At 48.1% G+C, this 17,444-nt stretch overlaps 1 protein-coding gene across 1 annotated transcript in view; it reads left to right on the forward strand.

Moving 5' to 3' along the window:
* Positions 1–1,321: 1,321 nt before the first annotated feature.
* Positions 1,322–17,444, forward strand: part of DNAH9 (dynein axonemal heavy chain 9) — a gene marked incomplete at its 3' end in the record, with an annotated part of 33,101 nt that continues 16,978 nt past the window's right edge. The window contains 6 exon segments of the mRNA XM_040331160.1: positions 1,322–1,336; positions 4,509–4,713; positions 9,486–9,650; positions 11,377–11,517; positions 14,314–14,484; positions 16,945–17,067. Of these exon segments, the coding sequence (XP_040187094.1) occupies positions 4,603–4,713; positions 9,486–9,650; positions 11,377–11,517; positions 14,314–14,484; positions 16,945–17,067 (711 nt within the window).

The raw sequence follows: 17,444 nt of genomic DNA on the forward strand, positions 1-17,444 counted from the left end.
CTATCCTCTCCTGATATACTCTGCTGGAGGACTCTGCTCCTTCCTCTATAACTCTTACCCTTTTCCTCTTCTCCAGGTCCCCATACCGGTGACGCCATCTTTGGACCCCCTGACCATGCTGACTGATGATGCTGATGTGGCGACTTGGCAGAACGAGGGTCTTCCGGCCGACCGCATGTCTACAGAGAACGCCACCATCCTCACCAGCTGTGAGCGTTGGCCTCTCATGGTGGATCCACAACTACAAGGCATCAAGTGGATCAAAAATAAATATGGGGAGAATCTCAGAGTCATCCGCATCGGGCAGAGAGGGTAAGTGGGGGGAGGGGGAGGGGGTGACCACACGCACAGAGGCCAGTTCAGCATTTCCATTCTGGTCATATGATATAAAAAATGTAGTTGATTCTTAACCCCTGCCCCCCCCTCATTCCCCTTCTCAACAAACCCTCCACCTCACATGCAGTGCCCAGGCCAGCCACCCTCACTGCCCACACCCCCCCTGTTCTGGAACACATAAGTGTTCACCACTAAGCCACTGTGCTGCCTACCCCCTGATACCCCCGATACCTCCTCATACCCCCTGATTAGACCTCACGATACCCCCTGATACCACCTGATGATACCACCCGATACCCCTTGCTACCTCCCTAAACCCCGAGATGATACCCCCCGATACCACCTGATACTCCCTGGTACCCCCTGATTATACCTCCCGATACCCCCTGATGATACCACCCGAGACCCCCTGATACCTCCTGATACCCCCTGATGGTACCACCCGCTAACCCCTGCTACCTCCCTAAACCCTGTGATGATACCACCCGATACCACCTGATACTCCCTGATACCTCCTGGTACCCCCTGATTATACCTCCCGATACCCCCTGATGATACCACCCAATAACCCCTGCTACCTCCCTAAACCCTGTGATGATACCACCCGATACTTCCTGATACCTCCTGGTACCCCCTGATGCCACCTAATATGCCCCAATACCTCCTTATACCCCCTGATACTCCCTGATCCCTTTTAATACCCCCTGATACCTCCCAATACCTCCTGATCCCTCCCGATACCTCCGTTTATGTATACATCTTCTTTTTCTGGGAAGCTGGTCGGTGATTCTCAGATTCCGGTTTCCTGGCTTTTATTTTTTTCCATCTTCCTTTCATTTCAGATACCTGGACACCCTGGAGAGAGCTCTGGGCGGGGGAGACGTGGTCCTGATTGAGAACCTGGAGGAGAGCGTAGATCCGGTCCTGGGACCTTTACTGGGCAGAGAAACCATCAAGAAAGGAAGGTGAGGCAATCGCTAGAAACCATCAAGAAAGGAAGGTGAGGCAATCGCTAGAAACCATCACCGATCCTTTACACCTTGGAGGTCTGTGCCCACCAACAATGTTCTGGGACAGATGTGCCAACTAGAGATGTCCCGATATATCGAGGGATGCCCGACTTCCAAGGCATTCTTGTCTCATTGACTTCAATGCAAAATCTCATCCCATTGACTTAAATGCAAAATCTCATCCCATTGACTTCAATGCAAAATCTCATCCCATTGACTTCAATGCAAAATTGCGTTCCATTGACTTCAATGCTAAAATTTCCCCCCAATTTTCTTACCATGAGAGTTTTCCTGACGCAGTTTTGACTCTTTTTTTTTTCTCCAATAATTTGCAACAAAGTCACAAAAAACTTCTCGGCCCGGAATAGACGGACTTGGGAATGTTACATTCGGGGCGGTCCGATCAGATTTTATCGCGTGTAATCTATTCATATGGCGGTCGGCATTTTCTAGACATTTTATCTTTTTTCTGCCCTCGCCGGCTCCGAGTGACGATCGTAATGCTGCATCTTTCGTGAAATTCCACCGCGGGGCGACATGTCAGATTCCTGACGCCTTCCCAGCCCCCCCCCCGGCGCAGTGCGATTCGGAGCTCTCAGGTTTTCGCATAATAAATTGGAGGTTTTCAACACCTTCGGCAGCCGGTGACACGCGGCGATGGAGGAATCCGGCGCGGCGGATTAATTGAAAGAGGAAAAATAAATAAAACGGCCACGCGAGTCATTTAGTGTTTCTCATTACGGGGGAAAAGCTGTTCCCACAATGACACCCGTCCAGCGCCACGTCAACAGAATTTCCCGCGTGTGACGACGAGTGTAATTGGCCTCCAGGAAAAATAATTATGTGGAGAACGAGGAACGACCCGCCGATGATTCATGTGCGCCGCGTTCCGACTTCACTAATCTCCAACGTAAAGGGGAACTCCGCCTAGATAGCCAAATACCGCATAGTAACATACACTCACCGGCCACTTTATTAGGTACACCTGTTCAATCGCTTTGTAACACAAATTGCTAATCAGCCAATCACACGGCAGCAACTCAATGCATTTAGGCCTCTAGACGTGGTGAAGATAACTTGCTGAAGTTCAAAGCAAGCATCAGAATGGGGAAGATAGGGGATCTCGGTGACTTTGAACGTGGCTCATGGTTGGTGGCGGACGGGCCGGTCTGAGTATTTCTGGGATTTTTACACACAACCATCCCTCGGGGGATTACAGAGAATGGTGGGCTCTGCCCCGGGACATGATTACCGAAGGTGACATCTAGAAGACATTGAGGTCCTAGCTAAGGCTTCAGCTGGGGGGGCTTATTCGCAAGTCTAGTCCTGGAATTGATTAGAGTGTGGGGGGGGGGTATCCAGCTGTCCTATGGTGGTGTGAGTTCATATTCTCTCAATGGAGAGTGATTGGTGGATAGTGGAAGAAGGCAACCGATGATCCTATGGCCGTGTGAGTAAATGACCCTGCCGCTGGAAAGTAGCGACTGTGTGCAGCAAGCATTTGGTCTTTTGGGAAAAGTCCCAGTCACCTGTCAGCATTGGAGCTTCTGTGGGACAATTTGTGTAGCTCAGAAAGATAGAGAGAAGTCCTCAAAAGGTTCAGTTCATCAGTTTAGGGGTATCCCATGCTCCTGTCACCCCATCCAAGTTCATCTTTCCAATAAAAGCCTAAACGGATACCCCTAGACTGTTCCTTTGAGTCAGTGGACAAAAGAACAAAATGCCTGGCTGTGTTTGTTAACCAAGGGGAAAGGAAACGAGTTCACCAAAAGCTCTTTCGGGGGGTGCGCTACATGCAAAAATAACCTGGACACTGGCTGCAGTTATCTTAAAGCTCACATCATATAACGCCACCCAGAGCATTAAAGAAGGAAGTATCCTGGCTGCAGGGCTGGGCAAGGATTTTTGACACCCTAGGCGAAACCTCATTTTGTGGCCCCCCTGGCTCCGCCCCTGACTCCACCCTCTTTGCACATCAAATGCAGCCTCACCAGCGCCCATCAATGCAGCCTCACCAGCGCCCATCAATGCAGCCTCACCAGCGCCCATCAATGCAGCCTCACCAGCGCCCCATCAATGCAGCCTCACCAGCGCCCCATCAATGCAGCCTCACCAGTGTCCATCAATGAATGCTTGCTTCCATTAATTCAGGAGTCGGACTCAGGAGTCAGTTGGCAGAAGCTGCCTACTACTGATGCACTGCCACCTAGGGGCACAGCCAAGACTCCTGGGTCCCCTCCAGAGGATTGATTCTCCCCTGGTAGGTGGTGCAGAGTGTAGTGGGAGGAGCAGAAGGTGGATTTCCCTCAGGATTCCTTTTGCCTATAATGGTTCCCCCAGTACATAAACTGCCCCCAATACATACTGCCCTCACTACATACTGCCCTCACTACATACTGCCCCCACTACATACTGCCCCCACTACATACTGCCCTCACTACATACTGCCCCCACTACATACTGCCCCCACTACATACTGCCCTCACTACATACTGCCCTCACTACATACTGCCCCCACTACATACTGCCCCCACTACATACTGCCCTCACTACATACTGCCCCCACTACATACTGCCCTCACTACATACTGCCCTCACTACATACTGCCCTCACTACATACTGCCCCCACTGCATACTGCCCCCACTACATACTGCCCCCACTACATACTGCCCTCACTACATACTGCCCCCACTACATACTGCCCTCACTACATACTGCCCTCACTACATACTGCCCTCACTACATACTGCTCTCACTACATACTGCCCTCACTACATACTGCCCTCACTACATACTGCCCTCACTACATACTGCCCTCACTACATACTGCCCTCACTGCATACTGCCCTCACTGCATACTGCCCTCACTACATACTGCCCCACAAACGGAGTTTATGTTGGCAAGGAGGTGAAAAAGTATCCCTGTACAAACATGAACAGGGAAAAGGGGGTGGAGTCGGGGGCGGAGCCAATGGGGCAGCAAAATGAGGTTTCGCCTAGGGTGTCAAAAATCCTTGCACCATCCCTGTGTCGGCACATACAGTAACATGATTGTTAGGTTGGTAGGTTCCTGTAGGTAATTTGTAGGACAATGTGGAGAATATCTGGTTGTCCCTTCTGGTGGTCCTGACAGGAACTTCCCCTTTCTGGTCTGTTTTAGGTACATCAAGATCGGGGACAAGGAGTGTGAGTACAGCCCCAACTTCCGCCTCATCCTGCACACCAAGCTGGCCAATCCCCATTACCAACCAGAGATGCAGGCGCAGTGCACGCTCATCAACTTCACCGTCACCCGCGACGGCCTGGAGGACCAGCTTCTGGCAGCTGTGGTCAGCATGGAGCGACCCGACCTGGAAGAGCTGAAGGTAACCAAACCCACCCCATCAACAATGGCAGATCATGTGACACAAAACAAATTCTACCCCCCCCACAGGGTGTCTTTCTATTTTCAATACATTGATACCACTACTACATTCTACTATGTTTGCTTTTCAAATGTTTAAGCAAACTAAGTAGTCTTTTAGCACGGCTGCAGTGATTCTTGGATAGTCCCTTTAAGAGGACGCATCCCTAACCACAAAAAACAAAATGACTTATTTCCAAAAAAAGGAAAGGATTGTAATGAGGCGGCCTGATCTAATTAATGCGAAAGTTTTCCCATCTTATTTTTGGGCGAGATGAGAACTTTCTCCGCAGACAGCTGGACGGGGCTAATTTCTCTTGTGCGCCTTTCTTATCTGCGGTAATCAGGTGGCGGGCGGGGAGCTCAGGAGAGATAATGAATTATTCCTGTCGCTGCTTTTCTTTTCTTTTTTTTATCATTTCAATACAAACACTTCCAGAAGGACAAGCCGGCAATCAGCCCCTGGAAGATGTTGCGATTGCGGCTCGCGTACCGAACACACTTGATTTAATGGAGGAAGGATTCCGTCCGCTCGGCTCTCCTGATTTTATCACGTTCTCTTCTTTTTTTCTGCCTCTTCGTTTTTTGTCTGATGAAAAGTTTATTTTTCAGGAATCAGAATTGCGGAGACGTTACATTGTAATTATTCAAAGTGTTATAAATCACTCCATCGGCTTGTCAGTCCGCCGTCATCATCATCATCTACCTGATGTGACGGATCGCGCTGCGCATAATAAAGACGGGAATGGTTGACTTGAAGAAAAGGTGGCAACCCTAGTTAGAACCAAGCTCACCGTGCAATCCAAACTTAGTAACAGACCTGGTTAGACACGCCCCCTTCTCTGCTTGTACTGGGAGGTGTGGCTTTTCTAATCAATGATGGGAGAATAATGCGAGAAATGTCATCGAAAAAGAAATGTGCACGTGGAAGAAAATAAAATTCCCGGAAAGAAAAGAAGATTCCCGGCCACGGAAATTATTTTCTGTAGGAACAGGAGAGGTGACATTGAAGACTTGTTTGGTCGGATTTCGAAATCAGTGGTGGCGCCATCCGATCACAAAACACCAAAATTGTCTGATTTTCAAAAGAAAATTCTTTCGAAATTTGACCCGTGTATGGAGGTTAGGGTTAGGGGTTGGGGTTGGGTTTGGGTTAGGGTTTGGGTTAGGGTTAGGGTTTCCCATTGAAGAATATGGCTAGGACTCGGGAATTGGAACAGGGACCTCCCCCAAAGGTCAAAGGTCAGAAAGCGGGTTCCCAGAGGTCAAAGGTCACAGGGCGTGGCTGACCCACCCCCACCAAAGTGTACCGCCTACCCCAACTAAGCTGGGGAATGAACAAGTAGTGGAAAGCTTAGCTGAAGTCACATAAATCGATCCACATCAGACAGATATTGGATGGACATTTACTAACGACCTCCAATGTTTAGCCCCGCCTCTACCAGCAGTTGTGCCTGATGTCTAAATATGACTTTTAGGTTGGCATTAGAGTTAGACCCAATGAGCGCTCTAATCAGCACACAGTAACAGACTGAGCTGTACAGGGGCGGACTGACCATTTGGGCACTCGGGCACTGCCCAGGGGCCCCATGCCACTAGGGGGCCCATCAGGGTTGCCAGCCTCAAACCAGGGACAGTATGTGAAAATCTGTGTTTTTTTTTTTTTAAATCCCAAGATTATAGCTGCCCCGCCTCTCCAGTACATTTTCAGTGTGTGTGGGGTGTATACTGTGTGTCTATATGTGTATACTGTGTATGTATACTGTATGTGTGTGTATATACTGTGGCCCAGGGGAGGGCTGGCAGCCTTAGGCCTGGGGGGCAAGTCCAGTCAAGTGGCTCATTGAACTGCTGATTCAGATCACCATCAATGACCCATCTGATTTTTCAATGCAGCCTCACCAGTGCCCATCGGTGCAGCCAACTCCAGTGCCCATCAATGCAGCCTGATCACTGGGGCAGATTACATGGGGTGTATGGGGGTCAGCTAGGGGTGTCAGGGTCTCTCACCTCAGGGATCTCAGCTCAGCGGGTTCTTGCACGCCACGGCCTCCTGGGGTAATGCTCCTAAAGGTCAAGTTGCAGCCAGCGCCCAGCCCTGCGTCCCAATTCCCTGGCATGCCCTGCCTCTGCCTGCTTCCAAGAATCCAGTCCCAGGGAGTTGCAGTTTCCTCTGCACTGCTCTGTTTTCCACCCACTGGGAGCTTTAAGCGTGGACTACAACTCCTGGAAAGCAAGCAGTTTGCCCGACTTCCAAGGCCAGAATAAAAAATAAAATGGTAGCGGACATTTTGAACATAAGTTAGGGTGGCCTGGGAAGCAATTTCCACCCTGCCCCCCTGCCCAGCCCTCCCCTGCTGTGGCCCCATAATGTCCTATTGCCCGGGGGCCCCATGAGTTGTCAGTCCTCCCCTGGAGCCATACACACCTCCTTCTCTGCAATACAAATCTGTGTGAGGACACTTGTGCTGAGAGAGGTGTGGCCATTACTCAGCTCTGCCAACACAGAGCATTGCCTCTAACTCAATTTAGAGTACGTTCCAAGCGCGTTCCCGGCGTCTGCCAGCTGCTGAGGATGAACCCGGGCGATGGGACAATGTCATTTTTAGCTTGTACAGGATAAGATCAAGGAACAGCCCCTCTGCCCCAAGGTCTGAACCTCGCCTTGTCTGCAAGCGGGCTGAATTCCGCCCACGTGGGCAAATCCCCCATTCCATACAACCTCCCACACCAGTATCAAAAAGGCAGCAGAACAATGATGCCACTTATTTTTGACCAGCTTTATATGATCAAACAGTGCATGTTGAAAGTCCGTAGCTTGAAAGCCCCCTGTTGACGCGTTTCACCCTGTCGTACTTAGAAAAAAAAATAACCAACATGATGGATTATCACGGTACCATAGAGAAATTCATACGCTTTAATAATTTTCAATCGATTTATTTATCAAAAAATAATAAGACAAAAAAAAAAACATATAAAATCAATAGAGCTAGTCTCATAAGGTTCAACGATCTTTGTTAATATAAATGTCAAATGGTTGACGCGTTTCACATTTCTGCTTCTTCAGGACCAAATCTTCTTGACTTGTAACAGAGGAACCTTGATTAGAGAGTAGGAAGAGACAGATATCATTTACAATGGTTACATTACTCCGATAGAGACAAGAAAAAATCATTGTCACATTTTATTCTGATGTATTTAAAAAACTAGTTACTATGGGCCAGATTCACAGTGGAGATACGACGGCGTTTCTCCTGATACGCCGTCGTATCTCTGTTTCTATCTATGCGGCTGGTTCATAGAATCAGTTACGCATAGATATCCATAAGATCCGACAGGTGTAATTGTTTTACACTGTCGGATCTTAGGATGCAGTACCGCGGCCGCCGCTGGGGGGAGTTTGCGTCGTAAACCAGCGTCGGGTATGCAAATTAGAAGTTACGGCGATTCCCGACGGATTTTCACGTTCGCTACGCCGCCGCTAGTCTAGTTTCCCGTCGCAAAGTTAGTCGTCGTTTTGGGTGCCTTAACTTTACACAGCACACATATGGGCTGTATAAAGTATCACCGTCGCTCCCGCGTCGAAATTTAAAAAATAATGTCGTTTGCGTAAGCCGTCCGGGAATACGGAATTACGCTACGCGCGTCGCCGTTCGAAAAAATGACGTCATGCCGCGCAAAGCACGACGGGAATTACGGAACGGAGCATACGCAGTAGGTTCGGCGCGGGAGCGCGCCTAATTTAAATGGCACACGCCCATTTAAATTGGCCCACCTTGCGCCGGCGTAGGTTTTCATCGCAAGTGCTTGGTGAATCAGGCACTTGCGATGAAAACTTGCGGCGGTGTAACGTATCTACGATACGTTACGCCGCCGCAATTCTTCGTGAATTTGGCCCTATTATCCTATGTAAACAACTGACGTATTGTGAACCAATCAGAACAGCCAAAAGCGGTTTGCCCACAAAAGAGGGGGAAGTGTACTTCATCGTAGACAATTTGTTTTCATTTTATTGTTTTTTTTTTATGGAGTAAAACTTTTTGAAGTGAAGTTATTGGTGTCCAACCATTTTGCCACTTGGAGCTTACTCAGGAATTACATCATCAGTGGCTGCCCAATGGCGGATCACAGGGGGGAGGTGCATGGAATTCAGGGGCGTCTCTAAGCTTTGTGAGGCCTTAGGCAAAACTTAGACGTGAGTCCCCCCCCCCACCCCACTCACGCCCACAATGGGAAAAATAATTCAAGCAAGAAAAATGGCTGCAGAAAATGCACGGCTCTAGCACACAGGCGATCAGCGCCACTTCCAGGGCACCCTCCTCACCCATCAGACCTATTCAGCCAATGCAAGAGAGGGGGAGGTGAGAAAGAGAGACGGGTGATAGAGAGATCCGATGACGCCGACATTAGTATTGATCACAGGCAAATTAGGCGGCCGCGAGGCCCCTGTGAGTGCGAGGACTTAGGTGACCACCTAATTAGAGAGCCGCCTCTGATGGACTTCAAAGGGCTGGAGGAGGGGACTCTAGGGGTATGTGTGTCATAATGGCAAAAGCCCCCCCACCCCCCCAGCAAGCAGAAAAGTTAGTTTGTAAAAAAAAAAGGCTTAGTGGACTAAAGGGTGAAAGGGTATTGAACTGCATGCCGGCACCATTCAGTTTACCAGATTGGCAAATGAGATGTAAATGAAGATTTATTGTTATTTAATATTAAACGATCCTTCTTTGTATTCAGTCCAACCTGACCAAGGAGCAGAACGGCTTCAAAATCACCCTGAAGACCCTGGAAGACAACCTCCTGTCCCGTCTGTCTTCCGCCTCCGGCAATTTTCTGGGGGACACGGAGCTGGTGGAAAACCTGGAGATCACCAAGAAGACGGCAGCAGAAATCGAAGAGAAGGTAAGGCTTTAGATCGGCCTCAGCTTTGGGCAAGGTGAGTTCTGATTGGCTGGTATGGCTTACCCCACTTTTTCTCAGACAAAGCCGGTACTACGCGACCAGACTGCAATGTTTTTAATGGTACAGCTGTGAGGACTAAAGGTTGCTGGTTGTATGAACGATTACGCTGGTCCTTTCATTGAATCCATGGATCCACGTTTTTGGCCCTCATGCTGCCTTCGCAGGCGCTTCAGCTCCGCTCTCAGCTTGTCTCTCTCCCTATCCAGGACCTTTATCCCGGCCACCACTCGCTCCCGAATGGCCTCCGAGCCTTCATCCTCACCAGGGGTAGAGAGATCAGCTTGTACAGGGACAGGCATGTCACCAGATGGCCCAGGAGATGGCTGTGAGCTTTCCAGCAGGAGAGGCCCCGCTGCCCTCCATGGAGACGGCAGATTTAGAGGCACCTTCCTCTTGACACACCTGTGTTCCAATGATGGGTGGGGCACTATTCCTCCCACTGACACCAATGATGGGTGCGGCACTATTCCTCCCACCGACACCAATGATGGGACACTATTCCTCCCACTGACACCAATGATGGGACACTATTCCTCCCACTGACACCAATGATGGGACACTATTCCTCCCACTGACACCAATGATGGGACACTATTCCTCCCACTGACACCAATGATGGGACACTATTCCTCCCACTGACACCAATGATGGGTGCGGCACTATTCCTCCCACCGATACCAATGATGGGACACTATTCCTCCCACTGACACCAATGATGGGACACTATTCCTCCCACTGACACCAATGATGGGACACTATTCCTCCCACTGACACCAATGATGGGACACTATTCCTCCAACTGACACCAATGATGGGGCACTATTCCTCCCACTGATACCAATGATGGGGCACTATTCCTTCCACTGACACCAATTATGGGACACTATTCCTCCCACTGACACCAATGTTGGGTGGGGCACTATTCCTCCCACTGACACCAATTATGGGACACTATTCCTCCCACTGACACCAATGATGGGACACTATTCCTCCCACTGACACCAATGATGGGACACTATTCCTCCCACTGACACCAATGATGGGACAATATTCCTCCCACTGATACCAATGATGGGACACTATTCCTCCCACTGACATCAATGATGGGACACTATTCCTCCCACTGACACCAATTATGGGACACTATTCCTCCCACTGACACCAATGATGGGACACTATTCCCCCCACTGACCACCAAGCCTATGGTATTGTTTACTCTCACCGATGCCAAGGCGTTTCCCACTCCTACTGGACACAGTCCGGCCTCCCTAAAGTCTGAAGGACAGAAAACTGGCCCTTTGTTTCAAAAGTTTGGAGACCCCTGATCTGAGAATGATGTCACAGGTAGAAATGTTCTCGATTTATAATTTCTAGAACTCGAAAACTAAAAAAAAACCTTGTAGGAGTTGGATTGTGTATGGGCAGATAGGAGATGGATTGTGTATGGGCAGATGTACAATATGGGATTAGAAGGCACGAATCTCAGACTTGGGCTTTATATACCATGGATGGTGACTACTATGTGCCTGGCGGTTTGTGCTCTGCGGCGCTTTCCTGTGCTGGTGAGACCCGACCACCTCATGTCTGGAGACATCTAGATGTTTGTATGTGTGATGTCGCCATCCCCATTGACCGGTCCGGCCTGACTGTTTTTATCCTGCCCTAGGTCCAAGAAGCCAAAGTGACGGAAGCCAAGCTGAATGAGGCGCGAGAACACTACCGCCTGGCCGCCGCCCGCGCCTCTCTCCTCTACTTCATTATGAACGACCTCAATAAGATCCACCCCATGTATCAGTTTTCTCTGAAGGTTAGTGACTAATGTCTCCAATATAACACTGTTATGTCTTGTTTCATTCCTGCCAATCGTAGGCCTCTGTCGGTTTCCTATTTCATGTACAGGAATTATAACTGAGACCTTCATATTGCTTTGCAGTAACCGGGGCTCAAATTTTAATAACGGTAACTAAACCTTAAAGCAAGTAACGTTATTACCGGCATTTGTGTGTCTCCCTGGAGACCAACGCCTGTTCTGCCACAGAATTACAATAGAAACACCTCCAGTACCACAAGAACCTTCGCTTAGTTCATTCCGTGTCCCAATCTCTATAGCAGGGGGGGTCAAACTCCATTTCATGGTGGGGGCCGCATCAGCATTGTGATTGTCCTCAAAAGGGCCGGTTGTATCTGTAAGATTAGATGTCCAGAGCATCCCCTCCCCTTACATTAGATGTCAGGAGCCCCCCCACCATCAGAAGTCGAGTCCCCCACCCTCCCTTACATCACAGTGCACCCCCCTTTCCTTATGCTGCTGCTGGGAAGAAGCTGGATGCATTGCTTGAAAGCAGAAAGTAGGGGTCTGGAGGAGGACCAGAGGAGGGCTGGAGCTCTCCTGCAGCTGCAGGAGAGGTGCGAGGGCCACATGAAATGGTCTGGAGGGCCGGATTCGGCCCGTAGGCCTTGTGTTTGACACCTGTGCTCTGTTGGGAGCCCGATAGCTGAAATCAGGCTTGCAATGCTTTTTGACAAGGCATGAGATGGAGGTTCTTAGATGGGTTGCAAGAGGGAGAGATGACTCGGGACAAGCGTCCCATCAGGTAAATACCTGCTTTACAATGAAGAGTAAGATTCCCTTTTCTCCGATACTTTACTTCTTTCTGTGTGCCAGCATAGGGGGTGTGCCAGGGCACACCCTAATCCTTAGGTTGGCAACCCCTCAATCGTGATCTACCCGCTGATCATTGGCAGGTAAACCGCGATCCTTCCTTGCCGAACTCCCAGAATCTGGACAGGAGGGGCAGCGGGAGTGGAATTTAGTGGAACCTATCTGTATTTTCCTCCTGCAGCAGCTAAAAGTAGGCATCTCCTCCTCTCCCTCTCCCCGACATTCAGCAAAATACAGGGGATTGGTACCAATATATGCCACTGCCACCACCCCTCCTGTCCCTGTTCATCTTCTTTCAACTGCCCTGGTCCCCATTGCCCCCCTCCGCCATTGTTTCAGGATGGACAGTGGGGAAGAGGCCGGTAAAATTGTCACACATGCCTATGTGTTGGAGCTTTGAGGTGCACACCCTAATGCAATAATTTTCTCACGCCTATGTGTGCCAGCCTTCATGACACATTCCAACATTTTGGATCGCGCCACCTTTGCTGGGATGTCAGCGATGTGCTCCATGAGCTCTTATTAACCCCCCCGAACAGAAGACAGTTGGAAATGTCAATTATCATTTGTAACGGTCACCACCGTTTACGATATTCCATTCCATCGCCCCACGACAGCTTATCCGACAATCCAGCCGACAGGACCCATTTCCCAGAATAACGAGACTTCACACACAGCTCTGTTACTGGTTCCAAAATGAATGAATACTTTTAATGGTACACTCAGCTTGTTATATACAGTTTTAGAAACCCAGTGAACAATGAATCAACTCCGCCCACAAGGGACTTCAATACACACTCTCTTAGACAATGACATTCAGTTGAGTTAATTATTAGTCATCCCCCAGACGTCCCGACTCCGCAACAATCTATTCACTGCTACATAATGCACATTCCTTTGTAGACGTAATTGACATGCTAATCCATTACACCTGAAAAGAGACGTCTGACCTTTAGACTGCTAACTCACAACACCTCTATCATCAATAGACTTTTCACACAAAACAGTGTCATTAGCATCCACAATGAAAGGTCTTTCAGAAGTCAGACTCAATTAACACCTCAAAGTTAGACCTCTGACCTTTACAGACTTAATTAGTACAATAGACACAAAACAGTATTAGCATCACACAATGGAATATCTTAGGAGCCCGACTCCATTAACACCTCAACAGTCTATTGACCTGTTCATAAGGAACAACTTGTAATATTTCAAGATCTCCTGTAATACATGAACTATCAGTAATGTCCCATCTCATGTAATTTATATTTATCATTTCTCAGTCATCCTATGCCCAAAAGGGACACAGGATGACCCTAGACCCAAGAGTCATTAGTGAAGCTGGCACAGGAGTACCCCCCATCCTTCAAAAGTCTCTGGGTGTCACGGGCCATTCCGTTACATCATTCACTCCCGGTTTCTTGCTTTTCTCTTACAATTCTTCCTGTCGGGAGGGATGATGAAATAATAATATAATAGGGTAGCAAAAATTGTAATTTCTATGTATTCTTTCTCTGAATATATTGGATATTGGGGGGGGGGGTTGCTTTCCTGGAGGTCTTCTTTAATGCCGGTCTCCCCTCAAGTCTTCAGGTATTGGACTGATTTTACACATCTATGTCATAATTCAATAACCTGATGACTCATTCAGCTGTCAGCGGAGTTCCCCAGTTGACAACTAAAGTCCCCGCAATTGGAGCTGTCAAAAAACGAAAAGAAAAAGTAGCCGGGCAATGTTCAGCCCTGAAACAGAAAGATAAAAAGAAACATTGGTTTTTGTTTGTATCTTTTTGTTCATATACAGATCAAAGGGATGAAGTCAGTTTAAAGCAACCTGTCCAGTAAATGTTAAATTATTAAATGTTCCTCTGTTTAACCCCTTATTAACCCAGCTGACGTGTTGTCTGATATAACATGGATGTGGTCTGTGTTCTCTCCCAGGCATTCAGCGTGGTCTTCCAGCAGGCCGTACAGAAGGCGCCGGCAGACGAGGTCCTCAAACAGCGTGTGGCCAATCTCATAGACAGCATCACGTTCTCCGTCTTCCAGTACACGACGCGGGGGCTGTTCGAGTGCGACAAGCTGACTTACACCGCGCAGTTGGCCTTCCAGGTACGATGGCTGCTTATTACTACAGTGCTTGTCCAAAATATCCTTGTCCTTCCAGGAAGGAGGGATTGACTGTCCACCCAATGAGCATAGGTGTGCGCAGCCTATAGCATTAGGGTGTGCACCCCAAAGCTCAAAAACACACTACTGATCACTCACTGTGTTAATTTAGAAAAGGAAGGGGTCGGTAAATTACATATTTACCAACTCCTTTCCCCCCTTATCCAATACCATCCCCCTGTGTGTGCCCACAGCAGCCAGTGGGAAAGGAGACCAGGAAAGCTGGCAGCACTGTGGGGGAAATGGGGGGGGGGCAGGTCAATAGGAGGAATCTTTGCTGCACAGAGTGATTAGGGTGTGCCTGGGCACACCTGGCACACCCTGTGTGCACGCCTATGCCAATGAGGAAATGAGGGTTTACTGTAAGCAATAAGGAAATGAGAGAACTGTTCTACCAATGAAAAAATGAGGGCTGTGCTCTATCAGTGAGGAAATGCGGGTTAGTTGTTCAATGAGAAAATGAGAGGTAACTGTTTAACCAATGAGAAAATGAGAGGTAACTGTTCAACCAATGAAGAAATGAGGGTTAACTGTTCCATCCAATGAGGAATACGAAGGCCAACTGTCCACCCAATGAGGAAATTACGTTTTACTGTTTAAGCAATAAGGAAATTAGAGAACTGTTCTGCCAATGAAAAAATGAGGGTTGAGTTCTATCAATGAGGAAATGCAGGATAACTGTTCATCCAGTGAGGAAATGCAGGATAACTGTTCATCCAGTGAGGAAATGCAGGATAACTCTTCATCCAGTGAGGAAATGCAGGATAACTCTTCATCCAGTGAGGAAATGAGGGTTAGTTGTTCAACCAATGAGAAAATGAGAATAAACTGTTAAACCAATGAAGAAATGAGGGTTACCTGCTCATCCAATGGGAAAATGAAGGTTCACTGTTCATCCAATGAGGAATACGAGGGTTAACTCTTCATCCAATGAGGAATACGGGGGTTAACTCTTCATCCAATGAGGGAATGAGAGGTAACTGTTCAACCAATAAAGGGAGGAGGGTTCAACCAATAAGGAAATGAGGGATAACTGTTCTACCGAAGAAGAAATGAGGGTTGTGTTCTACCAATGAGGTGATCTGGGTTAACTGTTCATCCAATGAGAAAATGAAGGTTAGTTGTTTAACCAATGAGAAAATGAGAGGTAACTGTTAAATGCTCATCTCATGGGAAAATGAAGGTTCGCTGGTCATCCAATAAAGAATATGAGGGTTCAACTGTTCATCCAATGAGGAAATGAGTAGTAACTGTTCAGCCAATGAAGGAAGCAGGGTTCATGTTCACCCAATGAGGAAATGAGGGTTTACTGTTCTACCGATGAAAAAAATCTAGGGTTGTGTTCTACCAATGAAGAAATGAGGGTTTACTGTTCATCCAATGGGAAAATGAAGGTTCACTGTTCATCCAATGAGGAATACGAGGGTTAACTCTTCATCCAATGAGGAAATGAGAGGAAACTGTTCAACCAATGAAGGAAGGAGGGTTCAGCTGTTCAAATAGTGACAGTTAACACCCGGGTCTTATATTCATTTTGGCAACAAAAGACACAGTAGGGCTTATTTTCAGGGTAGGTCTTACCATGTAATGTGATGTCTTCCCTCCCCCTCTCCCTCCCTGCCTGACAGGAATCCCCAGCTTGTAAAATCCTATAATCCTCTCTATTACAGGAGTATATAATGTACAATGTGTGTGTTTCTGTAATATAATTGGGCCAAATCCTTTCGTTATATCTCCGCTCTGCACTTCTGTGACCCGCCGGAGCTCTCTTCCCCGCAATTATATTACAGAAACGCACACATTGTACCTTATATACTCCTGTAATAGAGGGGATTATAGGATGTTACAAACATTTTAAACTGGGGCTTATTTTCGGGGCAGGGCTTATATTGCAGCTGTCCTGGAAAATAGCGCTAGGTCTTATTTTCGGGGGGAAAGCGGTATTTATCCAATAGAAAATAATGGATAACTGACCAATAAAAACGAGGGTTAACTGTTCAACCAATAAAAAATAAGGGTTGACTGTGCAACCAATGAGGAAATGAGGGTGGGGATCAGTGACAGTGCATAGCTGGTAAAAATGGAAAGGTTTCATGTTCATGTTAATGGTGGACACGTCAAGCCATGTAAAGATGCCACCTTGTGATATTTATCCCCTCAAAGTGACGGCAGGCCCACTGATTCCTTCATTTAGAGTGAACTGGTTTATGTTATTGTGAACCTAAAATGAAGAAAAATGCGCCCCCCCCCCTCTCTGATGGTCCATACATACTGATTGCTCCAACATACAATATAGGACCTCAGTCTGGGACCTCAGTATGGGACCCCAGGAAGCGGGTTGGGTACAATCCATGGCAAGCCTCTCTAATACACATTTTTTATTTTTTTTTCTACATCTTTTAGATCCTGCTGATGAACAAAGAGATAAACACGACCGAATTAGACTTCCTCCTGCGGTACCCGGCCCAGCCCGGCCTCACCAGCCCAGTGGACTTCCTCTCCAACCAGTCCTGGGGTGGAATCAAGGTGAGTGTGGTCCTCAGCGCTGTCCCCCCCCCCTCCATGTCTTTGCTGTGCATTATTCATGTACCTGGCCTTCTGTCTACATGTCTGTCCCCTCTGGTGACTCTCAAGGACGTTTAATCTGGGACAATGCCGATCACACGGGCAAATGCTTTTCCAGCGGTTGGTTTGATTGTTGGTTTTCCCGGAAGAGGAGATGTCCCGGGGCCGTAGATGAAGCCTCAGGCTTGTAATGACATTCTGTATCCTCCATAGGAACGCTTTGCATACAGCTGTTTGTTTTAACCCCGTCCCTCCCCGTGCTGCTCGCTTGTCGTACACTTGTGGGCATCGGTTTTGTTATAAAGTCCGCGGTGTCGGCGTGGTGAACGGAGGACGTG

The sequence above is a fragment of the Rana temporaria genome, chromosome 12 (assembly GCF_905171775.1).
Source record: "Rana temporaria chromosome 12, aRanTem1.1, whole genome shotgun sequence".
Taxonomy (NCBI): Eukaryota; Metazoa; Chordata; class Amphibia; order Anura; family Ranidae; genus Rana; species Rana temporaria.